Here is a 16,559-nt window from a genome sequence, read left to right on the forward strand (position 1 = left end):
TGTATTATCTTACCCCTAGAGAACTGATGATACAGAAAAAAACATACTGCAAAAGAAGTGAATGTAGGATTGTGAGAAACTGTTGACTTATTCTAAATCATCTTAACGATAGAAATGGATAGGGTATAATTAAAATTGAGATTTTTGTTCATCTGAATGCCTGTAACCCAAAATGCTGCCGACTTCCTGTGTGTTCTGTCCAATCCCAGACCTTTTCCAGGTCATCCCTCTGGCCTTCAGCAGTAACCTGGACCTCCTCAACCCCAACATCCCAGAATGGAGGGAGGACGTGGGTCAGGTGGTCACCAGGATTCTGGCCAAGGTGGGTCTACTGTACTCACCTCATACATGACCTGATGCTATAACATAACAGGACCAGTCTATTCCTTAGGATACATAATGATAGCATCTGCATTGGCCTCAATATGTTTGGTTAAATTATTCAATTCGATATAGACATGACAGGCACGTTCAGTATAGTTATGAAATGGGAGAAAACATTTGGCGATGAAGGGACAACCTGAATAAAAAAAATTCTCATGTCGTAGAAACATGGTCGTAAAAATATGGGATACATGTCACATAAGTTGAAGATGTCGTTTCGGACCATGACCTTTGACCCCCAGATCACAGGTATCCCCCAGGAGTCCCTGGTAACCATGGTGAAACCGGGCCTGCCCACCACAGCCGAGCTGTACATTCTCCCACCAGAGAGCAAGCCTGCTAAGAGGAGTGTATTTGTGGATAAGGTACACTAGCAAACACACACACACTACCTAACTAATTGGCATTGTTGGACTCATTCATATTGGTAGAAATTGAATTGTGTGAATTTTATGGTTGTGTTTTATATTTTTTCCACAGCGTATCCCTGCCATTAAGCAGGCCTTCAATGAGAACAACGTTAGCTTCATCGTACGAGGAGGTCTACAGGTGTTGGTGACCTTAGCTGACCCTAACGCAGGTAACCATTCCCATTACTGTAATCATGTCCTTGTGATGTTGTAAATATGATTTTATAATAGATATGTTCTCCAATAATTATTTGGTGTAATGTTGACTTTGAATCGATAATTTAGTTTTTATCAATCTATTTCCAAGGACTAGTAGCTAATGACTCGTCCACGAGAGCGACGGAGATCGGTGCGTTAGTCGCCCCACACAATCTTTTATTAGCTTTCCTTCCTGCTTTCTCAAAAATAGTCTATTTCCTTTTGATCTTCTCAAATCTGATTGGTCTTCTGTTTTTGTTACCTTCTCTCTGCTCTGCTTTCAGTGTTATTTCCCTAATTTCTTACCTACTAAATTGCTAAACTGTTAGATACACTACATGACCAAAAGTATGTGGACACCTGCTCATCGAACATCTCATTCCAAAATCATGAGCTTTAATATGGAGTTGGTCCCCCCTTTGTTGTTATAACAGTCTCCACTCTTATGGGAAGGCTTTCTACTCCACTGAACAAAAATACAAACGCAACATGTAAAGTGTTGGTCCCATGTTTCATGAACTGAAATAAAAGATCCCGGAAATGTTTCATAAGTAAAGGCTGTCTTTCACTCGTCTCCTTCCCGTATCCAGATGGTAGGCATTCCGAAGGTCCAACTTACATTTTACATGTACATTTTAGTAATTTAGCAGACGCTCTTATCCAGAGCGACTTAGAGTAGTGAATGCATACATTTCATTTCATGCATTTTTTATTTTTTTTGTACTGGCCCCCCGTGGGAATCGAACCCACAACCCTGGCGTTGCACACACTTAGAGAAGATTGTCGCTCCCTTAAGAGGTTCGAAAGCCGATGAGATGACTGGTAGAGGTTAACGGTTTTTAACCGGTAGTCGATACACAGGCGCAGGGTTTTGTCCTTCTTCTCCACAAAGAAGAACCCTGCGCTGGCGGGAGAGGCAGATGGACGAACATTCCCTGCAGCGAGAGAGTTCTCAATATACTCCTCCATTGCCTTGGTTTCCGGACACGACAGGGAGTAAGCCGCTCCTGAGGTGGTGTAGTGCCCTGGAGAAGGTCAATGGCGCAGTCATGGGGTTGATACGGAGGGAGAGACGTAGTGCTGGCCTTGTTGAAGACCTCTTGGAGGTCCAGGTACTCCGCGGGAATGGCAGAGAGATCTGAGGCTTCTCCCAAGCCTGCAGGAAGATGTCCCGGGACAGGCTGTGCTGACTTAAGACACTGCACATGGCAGAACGGGGTCCAACCTACGATAGAACCAGCATCCCAGTCAATCATGGGATGGTGCTTCTGGAGCCATGAATACCCCAAAACCACGGGTACACGGGGAGATTCTATGAGCAGGAACTACATACACTCACTGTGATTTCCTGATACTTTTTTCCCCCACTGTACAAGTATTTGATCCCCTGCTGATTTTGTACGTATGCCCACTTACAAAGAAATGATCAGTCTATAATTTTAATAGTAGGTTTATTTGAACAGTGAGAGACAGAATAACAACACAAAAATGATTTGCATTTTAATGAGGGAAATAAGTATTTGACCTCTCTGTAAAACATCACTTAGTACTTGGTGGCAAAACCCTTGTTGGCAATCAGAGGTCAGACGTTTCTTGTAGTTGGCCACCAGGTTTGCACACATCTCAGGAGGGATTTTGTCCCACTCCTCTTTGCAGATCTTCTCCAAGTCATTAAGGTTTCGAGGCTGACGTTTGGCAATTCGAACCTTCAGCTCCCTCCACAGATTTTCTATGAGATTAAGGTCTGGAGACTGGCTAGGCCACTCCAGGACCTTAATGTGCTTCTTCTTGAGCCACTCCTTTGTTGCCTTGGCCGTGTGTTTTGGGTCATTGTCATGCTGGAATACCCATCCACGACCCATTTTCAATGCCCTGGCTGAGGGAAGGAGGTTCTCACCCAAGATTTGACGGTACATGGCCCCGTCCATCGTCCCTTTGATGCGGTGAAGTTTTCCTGTCCCCTTAGCAGAAAAACACCTCCAAAGCATAATGTTTCCACCTCCATGTTTGACGGTGGAGATGGTGTTCTTGGGGTCAAAGGCAGCATTCCTCCTCCTCAAAACACAGCGAGTTGAGTTGATGTCAAAGAGCTCCATTTTGGTCTCATCTGACCACAACACTTTCACCAGTTGTCCTCTGAGTCATTCAGATGTTCATTGGCAAACTTCAGACGGGCATGTATATGTATTCTTGAGCAGGGGGACCTTGCGGGCACTGCGGGATTTCAGTTCTTCACGACGTAGTGTGTTACCAATTGTTTTCTTGGTGACTATGGTCCCAGCTGCCTTGAGATCATTGACAAGATCCTCCCGTGTAGTTCTGGGCTGATTCCTCATCGTTCTCATGATCATTGCAACTCCACGAGGTGAGATCTTGCATGGAGCCCCAGGCCGAGGGATATTGACAGTTCTTTTGTGTTTCTTCCATTTGCGAATAATCACACCAAATGTTGTCACCTTCTCACCAAGCTGCTTGGCGATGGTCTTGTAGCCCATTCCAGCCTTGTGTAGGTCTACAATCTTGTCCCTGACATCTTTGGAGAGCTCTTTGGTCTTGGCCATGGTGGAGAGTTTGGAATCTGATTGATTGATTGCTTCTGTGGACAAGTGTATTTTTTACAGGTAGCAAGCTGCGGTTAGGAGCACTCCCTTTAAGAGTGTGCTTCTAATCTCAGCTCGTTACCTGTATAAAAGACACCTGGGAACCAGAAATCTTTCTGATTGAGAGGGGATCAAATACTTATTTCCCTCATTAAAATGCAAATCAATTTATAACATTTTTGACATGCGTTTTTCTGGATATTTGTTTTTCTGTCTCTCACTGTTCATATAAACCTACCATTAAAATTATAGACTGATCCTTTCTTTGTCAGTGGGCAAATGTACAAAATCAGCAGGGGATCAAATAGTTTTTTCCCCCACTGTAGGTTGATAGGAACCGTATTACCAATAGAGAGCACATCCAGCACTCTGACGTCCATGGGAATGGAGAGGAGTTGAGTGGAGACTCCCAGCCCCGAGACCAAGATAGCGTCAATAAAGCTCTCGTCAGCCCTAGAGTCAATGAGCACCCGGAAAGATTTGGCCTGGTCAACCCACAACAGAGTGGCATGGAAAGGAGTACGAGTAATGGGAGATTGGAAAATCCCTGTACGGCTCACCAGAGTACCAGTACCTACTGGTGAGCCTGGTCTTTTTAATGGACAGGTGGAAGTATAATGTCCTGTAGTCCCTCAATACGGACAGATCCTGGTGCTCAACCTGAGTAAATGTTCATCCGGAGACAATCTAGCCCTTCCCAGTAGCTTGGTCTCTGGACGAGGTGAGTCAACCGCCCTCAGTGATTTGGGCACTCGGGTGACCTCGGATTCTCTCAGTAAGGTGGACGTCGGGAACTTCCGGGATTCCGCGGAGGCGAGGTGGGAGCAGTGGATGAGCGAGTGTGACCGGGAACAAATCTCCTCTCCCTCCTACATTCCCGTAGCCACCCATCGATCTGTAAGTTCAAGGCGATGAGGTGGGCGAGGTCCATGGGAAGCTCCCGGGCTGCGAGCTCGCTCTAACCTCTGATAATACGTGAAGCAATGTGTCGAAAAGGGCTTCCGGGTTCCAAGCACTCTCAGCTACCAACGTGTGAAAATCCATCGCATAGTCTACCACACTATGGGAGTCTTGACGTAGTTGGAGCAGCTTACGAGCAGCCTCTCTCCCGGACAATGGAGAATCAAACACTTTTCGTACCTCCGCCACAAACTCCTCAAGACTGAGGCAAACGGTGGACTGTTGCTCCCACACCGCCGTAGCCCAGGCAAGTGCCCTCCCGGACATCAGCGTTATGAGGTATGCTATCTTCGAGTGGTCCGAGGGGAAAGAAGCCTGCAGCTCGAACATGAGGGAGCACTGGGAGAGAAAAGCCCGGCAGGTTCCAGAATCTCCCGCGTAGCACACCGGAGGAGGTTCTCGGGACACTAGGGTAGGCTGGGAAGAAGCATCGCTGCTTGCGGTGTTTTACTGTCTGGGGAATTACTGTTGTGGCTTGCTGCGTAGTAGGGAATCTGCGGAATATATTGAATGCATGGTCATGGCGTTCAGCCAGGGTATGGAGTCCCTCTATAAGGCTTTGCAGTAACTCCTTGTGTCTTCCAATGGTGGCTCCTTGGGAGGAGACAAAGAGTTGTAATCCAAATCAGAGTCAGGCAGGTACAGGACGGCAGGCAGCATCAAGGTCAGGACAGGCAGAAAGGTCAGAACTGGGAAGACGGAAACACGGGAACACAGGACTTGACAGGACAAGACAAACTAGCAAAAGACAAACAGAATACGCCGGTATAAATAAGCAGGGGATAATGAGGGGAGATGGGAGACACCTGGTTGGGGGTGGAGACAAGCACAAAGACAGGTGAAACAGATCAGGGTGTGACAATTGTCGTGCCATTCGTCCGCCGCCATCACCTCATGTTTCAGTATGGTAATGCACGAGCCCATGTCACAAGGATCTGTACACAATTCCTGGAAGCTGAAAATGTCCCAATTCTTCCACGGCCTGCATACTCACCAGACATGTTACATTTATATTTTTGTTCAGTATAGACGTTGTAACATTGCTGTGTGGACTTGCTTCCATTCAGCCACAAGAGCATTAGTGAGGTCGGGCACTGATGTTGAGCAATTAGGCCTGGCTCGTAGTCTGCATTCCAATTCCTCCCAAAGGTGTTCGATAGGGTTGAGGTCAGGGCTCTGTGCAGGCCAGTCAAGATGTTCCACACCGATCTCGACAAACCATTTCTGTATGGACCTCGTTTTGTGAATGGGGGCATTGTCATGCTGAAACAAGGAAAGGGCCTTCCCCAAACTGTTGCCACAAAGTTGGAAGCACAGAATCATATAGAACGTCATGGTATGCTGTAGCGTTAAGATTTCCCTTCACTGGAAGTAAGGGGCCTTGTCCAAACCATGAAAACAGCCCCAGACCATTATTCCTCCTCCACCAAACTTTACAGTTGGCACTATGCATTCGGGCAGGTAGCGTTTTCCTGGCATCCGCCAAACCCAGATTAGTCCGTTGGACTGCCAGATGGTAAAGCGTGATTCGTCATTCCAGAGAACGCGTTTCCACTGCTCCAGAGTCCAATGGCTGCTCGGCCATGGAAACCCATTTCATGAAGCAGGGCAGAAATTTGATGAACTAACTTGTTGGAAAGGTGGCATCCTATGACAGTGTCATGTTGAAAGTCACTGAGCTCTTCAGTAAGGCCTTTCTACTGCCAATGTTTGTATATGGAGGTTGCATGGCTTTTATACACCTGTCAGCAACAGGTGTTGCTGAAATAGCCGAATCCACTAATTTGAAGGGGTGTCCACATACTTTTGTATATGTCGTGTATTTTCGCAATATCTGCATAGGTAAACAATATGTTCGAATGACGTCTAATCTATTCCATTTGCTTTTAAACTTACTCTATATTTTCTTGCACAATTTGCGTGCAGATCTCTTTTCCAGACTGTGCTAAACCTTGAGGTTGTGTGTGTGTGTGTGTGTGTGTGTTTTAAACACTGTGTGTGATGTTTACCGAAACGGAGTGGAATTGACTGTTTGCAGAAGAGATGTGTATGTATTCTGTTGGGTTTATTGTGGCGTGCCAGCTATACTCTTGTTTCAGTGTCTTAGTTGGCCACATCCATAGCAGGTGTGTGTATGCAGACTGTGTGAGTGTGTGTGTGTTACCTACCCTGTGTGTCTGTGTACTGTTAATTTCCCATCTGATGTGTGTTGTCTATCCTTGTGTGCAGTGTGTGTATGTGCCATATCATAATATGTGTGTGTGTGTGTATTGTCCCCCCTGCAGGCTCTCAGGGTGGAGTGGCAGGTCCAGGTGTCTGGGCTCTGGCTGTCATCTTCCTCATCAGCGTCATCGCTACTGGATCCTTCATCCTCTACAAGTTCAAGAGGTGGGTATGATAGACTCACATATATCAGATATTCACTGGGCACTAGTTAAGATTTTGCAGTTGACAAATTATTTGTAATTATGTTCCGCCCCCTTGACCATCCACTCAAGAAAAAAATTGGCCCCCGGCTGAATCTAGTTCATGATCCCTGGCTTAGAGCATGTGGTCAGGAAAAACTCCTGGAGCTAAAACAATAATGTCCTTTGGTATACGCTTTCACCTATCGTGACATAGTCAATATACTGCATGTTGCCCATGTGGGAATCAAACCCCCAATTCTGGTGTTGCATTAACCATGCTTCAACCATCAGAATCAGTCATCCTCTGAAGCATTGCATGACCACAGATGAAAATATACCTGCATGTATGAAGATACAGTAGGTGAATGCATTACTGAATCAATATAGATATACTAGAATACATAAATGCATGTACTTGATGAATCTAGAATGTAGATTAATGAATATGTTGTGCATGATTTGTCTTCTTTTCACAAGTCACACCAATAGCACTTCCTTTGCATCCGATGCACAAAGTCCTCAATCTGTCACGCATTAACATGAACTACAACTCCAACCACAACCTCTCATCAAAACTACAAATCCCACAGTCCTTGGCTTAGGACTGAGGATGCCTATCCTCCACTATTTTTCAGAAAGCTGCCTGGCCGGAATGTGTATGCCCAGATGCACAATGAGAAGGAGCAGGAGATGACCAGCCCTGTCAATCACAGCGAGGACACGCAGCACATCATCCAGGGGGAGGAGTTTATCGATGACGATCTGGACTCGCAGACTCTAGGTAACGCAGGAGGTAGCCCCGCCTTCCGTTCCCTTATAAGGACTAACCCCCACTACTACTAACAGAACAGCCTGCTACTACTCACAAGCCCATGCAGCTAAAGCAAGGTATTAGTTATTTGCAAAATTATTATTATTTTTAAATCTAATGTTACTAACTCCAGAACGATATTGTGAATTAAAGGTTAATTTAAGCATTGTAATACTTATATAAATGGGAAATATTAATAAAATAGTTACTTTTTAAAAGTTAGAGTTTGGCTAAAAGATGACCCTTGAAACGAACAAGGATATTGTGCTTTAATGTTGCAAGATAAAGAAGCATGTGGGATTTTCCCTTTTAAAACCAACTGATCCTCGGCACTAGTCTCACCCACTTATTCTCTCTCCTTGTTGCTAGGTAACCACTCAGGCGTGGTGCTGAGCATCAACTCCAGAGAGCTGCACAGCTACCTGACCAGCTGATGGCTGAACACGGACACACTAACCAGCTAGCCATGCTAAAGAGCTAGCCATGCTAACGAGCACAGGGAACTCTACTCTGCCTTCCTTCTCTGTCTCTCTGTCTGACCAACCAATCCACCACTCCCCTTACAGAGGAAGAGAGAAACCACCATAGTACTACAGTCTAGAAGTACTCTCTCTCTCTCTCTCTCTCTCTCTCTCTCTCTCTCTCTCTCCTCTTCCTCGCCATGGCCCCTCGCTCCCTCGTTATGGCTCTCGCTCTTGCCACTGGACCAGAGGGACACTTACTGTATCCTCCGTTCTGCTTCTCCCTCAATCCCTCTATCCCTCCCTCCACTGCGTTACTGTAACATCAGGGGTGTGGGCCAACTCTGCTTTTTACCCAGTGTTCTTTGCACCCAGTATCCTTTGCACCCTGTGTCGTGTTTGCTCGGTGTGTTCTCATTGGTTAAACCCCGCAGAGACTGATTGGACGCCACCCAGTGAGGATGGACAGTTCCGGTGACATCACAGAGAGGACGCCCCACCCACTGGCCTGCTATTTAAAACGCTGTGTACTGTAAGACTCATCTTTTCACTGACTGTTTTTACACACTAGGTAGTTCCCAGATATCATAGTACACTAGTAGAAGGATAGCGGGGTACACAATATGACCAAAACAGAGCCATGCAATGACCAGGCCATAGCCGTGAAAGTACATCATTCTCACACACAGTTTGGGTACTGTGGTTTAGTTGTGGAGAAAAGAGAGGTGAAGATGTTAATAGCTTTGTTACAACTCTGGGGGATTCTACAAAATTAAGAGAAGGTTTTTAGGAGAATCGTTTTTTTTTTTTTTAAACAATCCCATAATTTATAATTGCCGCCATCTCTGTTTTTCTCTCTCTCACTTAAATGCAATAATACTCTTTCTCAGGAAAGAATTAGATGAAATGCCCCCTTTAAATCTGCAGGGTTGTTATATGAAGGATAGGGTGTGGAAAGGGAGCAGTCTGAACCAATAATGTACATAAACCCTGGATTGCTGATGCAATGTATTGGCCATTGAGAGGCTTTGAAGCCACCGGTCAGCCATATTGGCACTCCCCAGTAGGAGCAGGAATTAATGGAATTCTACAGTATCTCAATTAAATGTTTCAAGGACAAAATTATATGTATTAAAGTATTTTTTTTGTTGTAGAGGGGAAAATAACATTTAGTAACAAAAATATATATACACGTTAAGGGAAATGTTTATATATTTATATATATTTGAATGTTTAGCTCACATAATATAATTTAAAAGTATGCTTTAAGGAGTCTGGAATAGAATACGTCTGGCAAAAACTAATGTAGACATTAATAAATGCATTTCTATAGCTTCCAAAATATTTTTTACACTGGTGGGGGAGTGCCAAGATGGAGGCACAGTGGCGTCAACACAGCGCCCCCGAATTAATCATCTAGTGTATATATAAATCATTGGTCTGAACTGAGGCAGGGTTGTGTTAGTGAAAAGAATGCAATTACCCAAATAGGCACTAAGGGGTGGTGTTGCACTGTTTATAAATCCCAGATACAGGTATTTAAGAGTCGAGCTAACATGAAGCATGTGGGAATTATCCTCATTCATTCACAATTATTTACATACAATCCTTGTTTAAACGGTCTTCTTTCATCATACGGCAATGTATAACAATGCTCTATAATAATGAAATATTTGTATTTTTTATGTTTTACGGTACTTGATTACTAGGTGAGGTTAAAGGAGTGACACTTTGTATGGTGTTTGATATTTTAGCAAAGCTACAGCATGTCACGTCCCTGGTTAAAAAGTCATTGTTTGTCCCACCGTGCCTAAAAAGACGCAGACTCCTCTGCTCTATGACATTTCCTGTGCATTTCCACTATTTATTTATTTACTAATAACAATTTGACCGTGCCACCAAGATACCCCCGGGTCAGAGGTCAACGTGAGTTCATTTCCCCAGAGACTAAGGTCGTCGTCATGGAGATAAAGGTGTGGCTGTCGTTATATGAGCCTATATTAGGCAGAGTTAGCAGTGGTATGGTGGTAGGTCTCCTATATAATTTGGTTGGTGTACATAGATGTTTATATGAAAAACCTCCCACTGTATATAGTCACTTGAGTGTGAGTATTTTACACTAATATGAAAACACACACACAAGTCTTTTGGATGCCCCCTTCACTGAATCCCCCATCACAGTAAAATGACACAGGGAGCTTTCTCATTACCATTGCTTGCTTCTCATGTATCAGCATTATTTCTGTGTATAGCTAAGTATCACAGACTTTTATAGGTAGTCTACTTTCTGTTGTATCCATTGTTTAACTGGAAAGGATATCTCATGATCAAATCTACACCCTTCACTTCTGCACTCATGCTATTGTATCTATGGAGATATTGCATTTTGGATACATTTGTTTAATTCCTGTAAAAATGTTAAGTAAATCTTAGTCAGTAGCTTTCCTTCCCATTGCAAATTTCCCAAGACATTTCATTTACACTAACGATGCAGTCTTGAGGAGTGCAGTCTAGAGAGAAGTGTACCATCTTCACATATTGGGCCATACGATGGGGTTGTCTTGATTGAGGCAGAGTACACGTCTTAGTGACAAATGCTGAGAGTCAATCTCAAGCTTCCCGGTGAGTCAGTTACATTCATGATAATGTAGGCCTATCTGATACGAACAGACAGTACACCACACTGGACTATTCTATTGGATTCTCTGTTCTTCATCTTTTGTACATATATATGCTCATATTTGGCTTGTTCTTAGTTTTCTAGTGACGTTGTCTGTTATTATTTCCCCCCCCCCCCCACTTGTGGGGGATCAAGAGAATCCAACATATTTCTGAAGGAGATTCACTGTTGTTGACACAGACTATGTGAAATTGACTGCAGTTGTATTAATATTTCTGGGTTTGTTTGATTTTTGGTCAATTAAAAATGTGTTGAAGTCCTCAGAAAGTGTATCGCACTTAACCTGCATTCTGGAATAAATCACTCCCCTAACTGTACATGTTTGTTGTCGTAATTTTATCTGTTCAATAAAGATTTGACTTTTTCAAAGGCTTGATGATTAGTTGACTCAGCTGTGCTAGCTCTGGAATAGAGCAAGTACATGGAATGGCTGGGGGTTTGAGAAAGAGGAGCGCTTTGAGAAATTCTCTTTTAAACCTATCCAACTTGCAGTAAATATGCACTTAGTAATGACACACATGGAAATTAAACTAACAATCCTGCTGTCCCCAATATCTTGCGCATTCCAACAGATCGTTTGGAATGTTCAAATCAAACTTGACTGAAGGGGTTTCATCAAGTGAATGACAAACACGTCATCACCAATGAGCAGATTTGATGGGTTAATGGCAAAATTGTTTGAGCCACATCTCTTGTTCTTCAATGAGCCTTTGCAGACCTGTCGATGTGAAACACATGAAGACAAGCATTCCAAGTATGAAGGAGTTGGTGGCACAGGGTTGTGGGTTAGAACCAAGGTATTGCACTTGGATGTAATGGCAGTTGGTGGAATGTGACAACTGATGGGGGTTAAAAGCTTGAACCTACAACCCTGTGCTTACTGGGGAGAAAACTTCAAGGTAAGAACTTTACACCAGACTCCTTCACTTCTCATTGTATTTATTTAACGAGGCAAGTCAGTTAAGAATACATTCTTACGTACAATGCCGGCCTACCCCGGCGATGCTGGGCCAATTGTGCACCGCCTTATGGGACTCCCAATCACGGCGTGATGTGATTCAGCCTGGATTTGAACCAGAGTCTGTAGTGACACCTCTTGCACTGAGATGCAGTGCCTTAGACCGCTGCACCGCTCTGGAGCGCATCAGAAGTTGTGAAAAATTTCTTGAAATGTACACTAAAGGTCAAGACATGAAGATCAACCCCACAAATTTATGGTTACAAGGCAGGAATTTAACCTCAGAGCCATTGCCTCCTGTCATCCCCCATTGCTTCATACCCATCCGGATGAATCCGAACAAACGAGCCAATCAGCAGGAGAGAAAGAGTTAGCAGACCTAGTTGGAACATTTTACAGATCTAAAACAAGTGACTGAGAATTCGGACCTGATGCAATCATCACTATGATTTCTCAGTTTATTATCAGATTCTTGTGTTTATTCCTGCATTGACGTGACTAGCATGGTGTGGTTTCCTCTGCTAGCAGGTAATATGCTAGATCATGTTTTGAACGACTGCTTTCTCATATACTGTATCGTGGGTCATTTCTTTCAATGCTTTGCTCTGAGAATATACAGAATAACATTTATGGAGTTTTTAAGATTCATTTGGTCTGACTACACAGCTAACCCAACACCAATAAACAAGAAAAGAGGACATTTGGAAAGAAGTTTATTGCTTTTATTTACAGCCGTTCGTCACCGAGTTGGCAACTGTCAAAAGAAGTACAATGGAGTAGAAAAGTCTAAGGTGCAAAACAAACAATGTTGCTGTTTCTCCCCTACTCCCTCTGCCCACACCCAAATACACCCCCCTCCCTTCCCCCAAATCTCCCCTCCCGCAATGTGGGTTCACATTTTCTCACTGACATATCTCTTGCCCCCTTTCAGTTTTGAAGGTGTTTATACAGAGAAGATAGGCTTTCAAAATGGACTAGATGCTTAACTTGTCCTCCCCTCCCCCATCTCGTGGTGACTTTGGCCGGGATTCAATCCCATCGCAGGTTATAGACATTGCGGCTTCTAAAGGGATAGTTCACCCAAATTACAAAATGACACATTGGTTTCTTTACCCGGTAAGCAGTCTATGTACAACGTATGACAGCAATCCAAGCTTTGGGTTTAGCTTCCCTGGCAGTGGCTGGTACCGTTTCCAAATGCTAACGTTTTAGCATTTGTGGTACAAATCCCATTCAAGTCATGGGACCGATATCAGAATTTTTCGCATCATGTTCAAATCATCTATAACTGACTTTTGGTGAGCTTCACAATAACATTTAGATACTTTTGGATGATTTGGACATGATGCATGAAAAATGCTAATATTGGTCCCATGGCTTCAATGGGATTTGTGCCACAAATGCTAAAACGTTAGCATTTGGAAACAGTGCCAGGGAAACTAAACCAAAGCATGGATTGCTGTCATACCTTGTCCATAGACTGTCTACACGGTAAGGAATATGTCAATATGTAATTTTGTGTTTTGGGTAAACCATCCCTTTAAAGGCAATGTTCTCGGGTTTGCAGAGATCCCATTCACGGTAAACACTGCTTATGTGATCAGATTGCATATGCGATCGGATTAGAATCCCGGCATCAATCTGACAGAATGGAAAAGCTATACAAATATTTACACTCTGATAACTTGAGAAACCTCCATTGGGGGCCATTTTTGTTATGAACAGCCTCATATTCCAACCAGGCCAGTAAATACACCATAAACCAGCCGTTTTAAAGGTAAATGTGCCTTTGAGTAAATGGTAAAAACGTAGCTTGTTTGCAGTAGTACATCAACGTGCTACTTTCACTCCTACAAAGCACAGTGGTTAGGTTACACTGAGCTGTGTGGATATGGCAGTATTTGCAGTGTACTGTAGATGTGGTAAAAGCATTACCAAAAGCACCATTAGAAATAAATTACATAAGTGTGTGTGTGTGTGTGTTTGTGTGTGTGTACACGTGCACGTGCCTATGTGGTGTGTATGAGCTGAAACGTGTTGCTACAGTAGAAGTTGGAAGTTCAAGAATCCACAACTAGGTCACAGTCTCTGGTTGAAGCGGAGAACACACAGTATTTCTGACCATACAGGCCTCTATTTCTAACAGTGTATTGGTGATGGGGTTGGAATGTGCCTTGGAGACGTTTCAACACACGCGCACACATACACTCACACACTATCGTGCGCACTAACACACAAGCCACAAACACGCTCACTCACACACACACAGTCGTGCTCACTAACACACAAGCCACAAACACGCACACACACAGTCATGCACACACACACACACAAGCCACAAACACGCACACACACAGTCCTGCGCACTAACACACAAGCCACAAACACGCACACACACACACACACACGGTCGTGCGCACTAACACACACACTCACCAGATCAGATCACAGGGCTACAGTACACCAGTGGCATGATTAAAAGAGCTGGGCCGAAGCTCCTGGTTGTCAAGCTTAAATATAAGAGGCCACGTTACTTGAGGTTTTAGGAGTTTTCCAACGCCAGCGGCCAAACTCACCAGGACACGACCACGCCTTAGCCTGACCTGCACTTTACCGAGTGGAGCATTCCAATGGCCCCACTCACAAGCATCAACCAGTAGGGAGTAGGCGCATTGCTGGTTTGATGATCTGCAAATCATCTGGATTGCCTAACAGTGATACTGATGATTCAATTAACCCATTTAGATGACGTGAACATTAGTGGCGCAGTGCAGTTACCACTCTAAACATATGCTTGTGAACAAGAGAGCTTCTAACTGAGTAGGAAAGATAACATGGGCGCCTATGGAGAGCCAGCTATACTACAAAACAAGCATTAAATATTATCAACATAAATAATCACAGGGATGTTTACTTAATAAACATTTACAAATAAATACTTGGTTTTGCACTTGATTTTTGAACCCCAAGAGTTGTAGAAACCAGATTTGTATGTGATGGGGAAACAGATCACAAGAAAACATCTATGATTGGATGTCTGCTTGAAAAGAAAGAAAATGATTGGACGAATACAAAACCACACGACAGAGTAGTTCAAACATGCCAGATATAATACACGGTATTATACAATAGTAAGCTACAAAAAGAGTGCCATTTCTTTATGTTTTGGAAATAAAAGTATACTCAAATCAGCATTGTCCTTATTGTCTTTCTGGTTGGCTATGCTACGCTTGTAGTGTACTCCTCTTCAACCTTCTTCCCCATGTGAAAAGTTAATAAATATATACACACACACACACAGAAAACATAAGCTAGAACAATAGGTTCGTTGTGAAGAGAGTTACTGCTTATGTGCCAGTCTTCATCTCCCATTCCTGCAACAAAGGGAACAGTGACTGTGCTTAGGTGTCGAGATATCAATGAAAATGCTTGCAAATAATACAGCACATAGAAGCGCATGTACTTACAGTTACATGCAACTAAATGCAAATTCAGTATAGTCATTGGACTGGGCTGGGATGTGTGGCAATGTGTGTGTGTGTGTGTGTGTGTCAGTTGTGTGGCAATGCAGTTGACTGAGTTCCGACTGTGTTCCGAGCGTGTGCGTGTAAATGCAGGTGTGTGTGTGTGTGTGTGTTCTCTGTAACTCTGTCTCACCTTGGCCTTCCTGAGGACGTGGCCGCGGACGGTCGAGGGTTTCTGATTGGCCGTTCTGCGGAGGAGGGAGGCGCTGTTGACGGGCAGGGTAGAACAGCTCTCTGTGTCGCTGGTGTCACAGCTGGAGATGGGAGAGTTCTCTAGGGTACGCCTCAGCAACACTGGGGACTGGACACACAGATGCACACCATTCAGCGTCAGCAGCAACATTTTCAACACTTTATCAAAAGCCTGTTGACTGTTTGTCATCGGTATTTTGGGCATATTGCTTACACCAGACAAGTTTTTGAAATGCAGATGGAGAAATGCACACAAGGTAAAAAAAAAGTCCCTTTAGACTATCTAGAAGACTAATTTACATGGACAAAATGCTTTTGTCTGTTCATTATTCAAGAGAAGGACACCTTTTTTACAGTATTGAGACTCAGCCATAGGTCATGGACATGGTCGGTGTAGCCAGAAGAAGGCAGGGTCCTCTCTAGGTTTCTTCCTAGGTTCCTGCCTTTCTAGGGAGTTTTTCCTAGCCACTGTGCTTCCACATCTGCATTGCTTGCTCTTTGGGGTTTTAGGCTGAGTATCTGTAAAGCGCTTTCTGACAACTGCTGATGTAAAAAAGTCTTTATAAAATAAATGTGATTGATTGAGGTCTAACCTGCGGGCTGGAGGTGCCAGACTTGGGCTCAATGGTGAGTCCCAGGGTGACCCCTCCACTCAGGGCCTTCTTCAGACTCTCCTTGACCTCCGTCAGCTCCAGCTCCAGGCTCACCCTCTCGTCCTCCTTCAGCTTGCATTCGTCCTCCACCTTCTTCAGCCGCTCCACCAGAGACGCAGCAGAACGCTTACCTGAGAGAGGGAGGAATGAAGAGGAAGGAGGTTCACTCCCGGTTCCCATCTTACTGTTATTGTACTTTATTGAGAAGTCTTTCAGGATAAGAGCGTCCGATACATGACTCCCATCTCTCCCCCTCCAAAACCAGTCTTCCATCCCGCACCACTCACTCCTAACCCTAATCCTTCCATCCATAACTCCAT

The 16,559-nt window shown here is 44.1% G+C and overlaps 2 protein-coding genes across 8 annotated transcripts in view; one reads left to right on the plus strand and one right to left on the minus strand.

Moving 5' to 3' along the window:
* Positions 1 to 11,229, plus strand: part of LOC115194114 (VPS10 domain-containing receptor SorCS2) — a 342,482-nt gene extending 331,253 nt beyond the window's left edge. The window contains exons 21-27 of one of the 5 annotated variants that reach the window (XM_029753498.1): positions 210 to 322; positions 627 to 749; positions 865 to 964; positions 1,102 to 1,143; positions 6,838 to 6,940; positions 7,551 to 7,753; positions 8,141 to 11,229. In XM_029753498.1, coding sequence (XP_029609358.1) covers positions 210 to 322; positions 627 to 749; positions 865 to 964; positions 1,102 to 1,143; positions 6,838 to 6,940; positions 7,551 to 7,753; positions 8,141 to 8,205 — 749 coding nt within the window. In that variant the 3' untranslated portion in view covers positions 8,206 to 11,229. The remainder of the gene's footprint in view (positions 1 to 209; positions 323 to 626; positions 750 to 864; positions 965 to 1,101; positions 1,144 to 6,837; positions 6,941 to 7,550; positions 7,754 to 8,140) is intronic. The other 4 variants (XM_029753499.1, XM_029753501.1, XM_029753500.1 and 1 more) reach the window with 4 other exon arrangements.
* A 3,535-nt stretch (positions 11,230 to 14,764) lies between these two features.
* LOC115194117 (actin filament-associated protein 1) overlaps positions 14,765 to 16,559 on the minus strand; it is a 107,551-nt gene continuing 105,756 nt past the window's right edge. For all 3 annotated transcript variants that reach the window (XM_029753503.1, XM_029753505.1, XM_029753504.1), the window contains 3 exons: positions 16,180 to 16,370; positions 15,528 to 15,695; positions 14,765 to 15,244 (listed from right to left, as the gene is read on the minus strand). In XM_029753503.1, coding sequence (XP_029609363.1) covers positions 15,218 to 15,244; positions 15,528 to 15,695; positions 16,180 to 16,370 — 386 coding nt within the window. In that variant the 3' untranslated portion in view covers positions 14,765 to 15,217. The remainder of the gene's footprint in view (positions 15,245 to 15,527; positions 15,696 to 16,179; positions 16,371 to 16,559) is intronic.

This window comes from Salmo trutta, chromosome 5 (genome assembly GCF_901001165.1).
Source record: "Salmo trutta chromosome 5, fSalTru1.1, whole genome shotgun sequence".
Classification (NCBI taxonomy): domain Eukaryota; kingdom Metazoa; phylum Chordata; class Actinopteri; order Salmoniformes; family Salmonidae; genus Salmo; species Salmo trutta.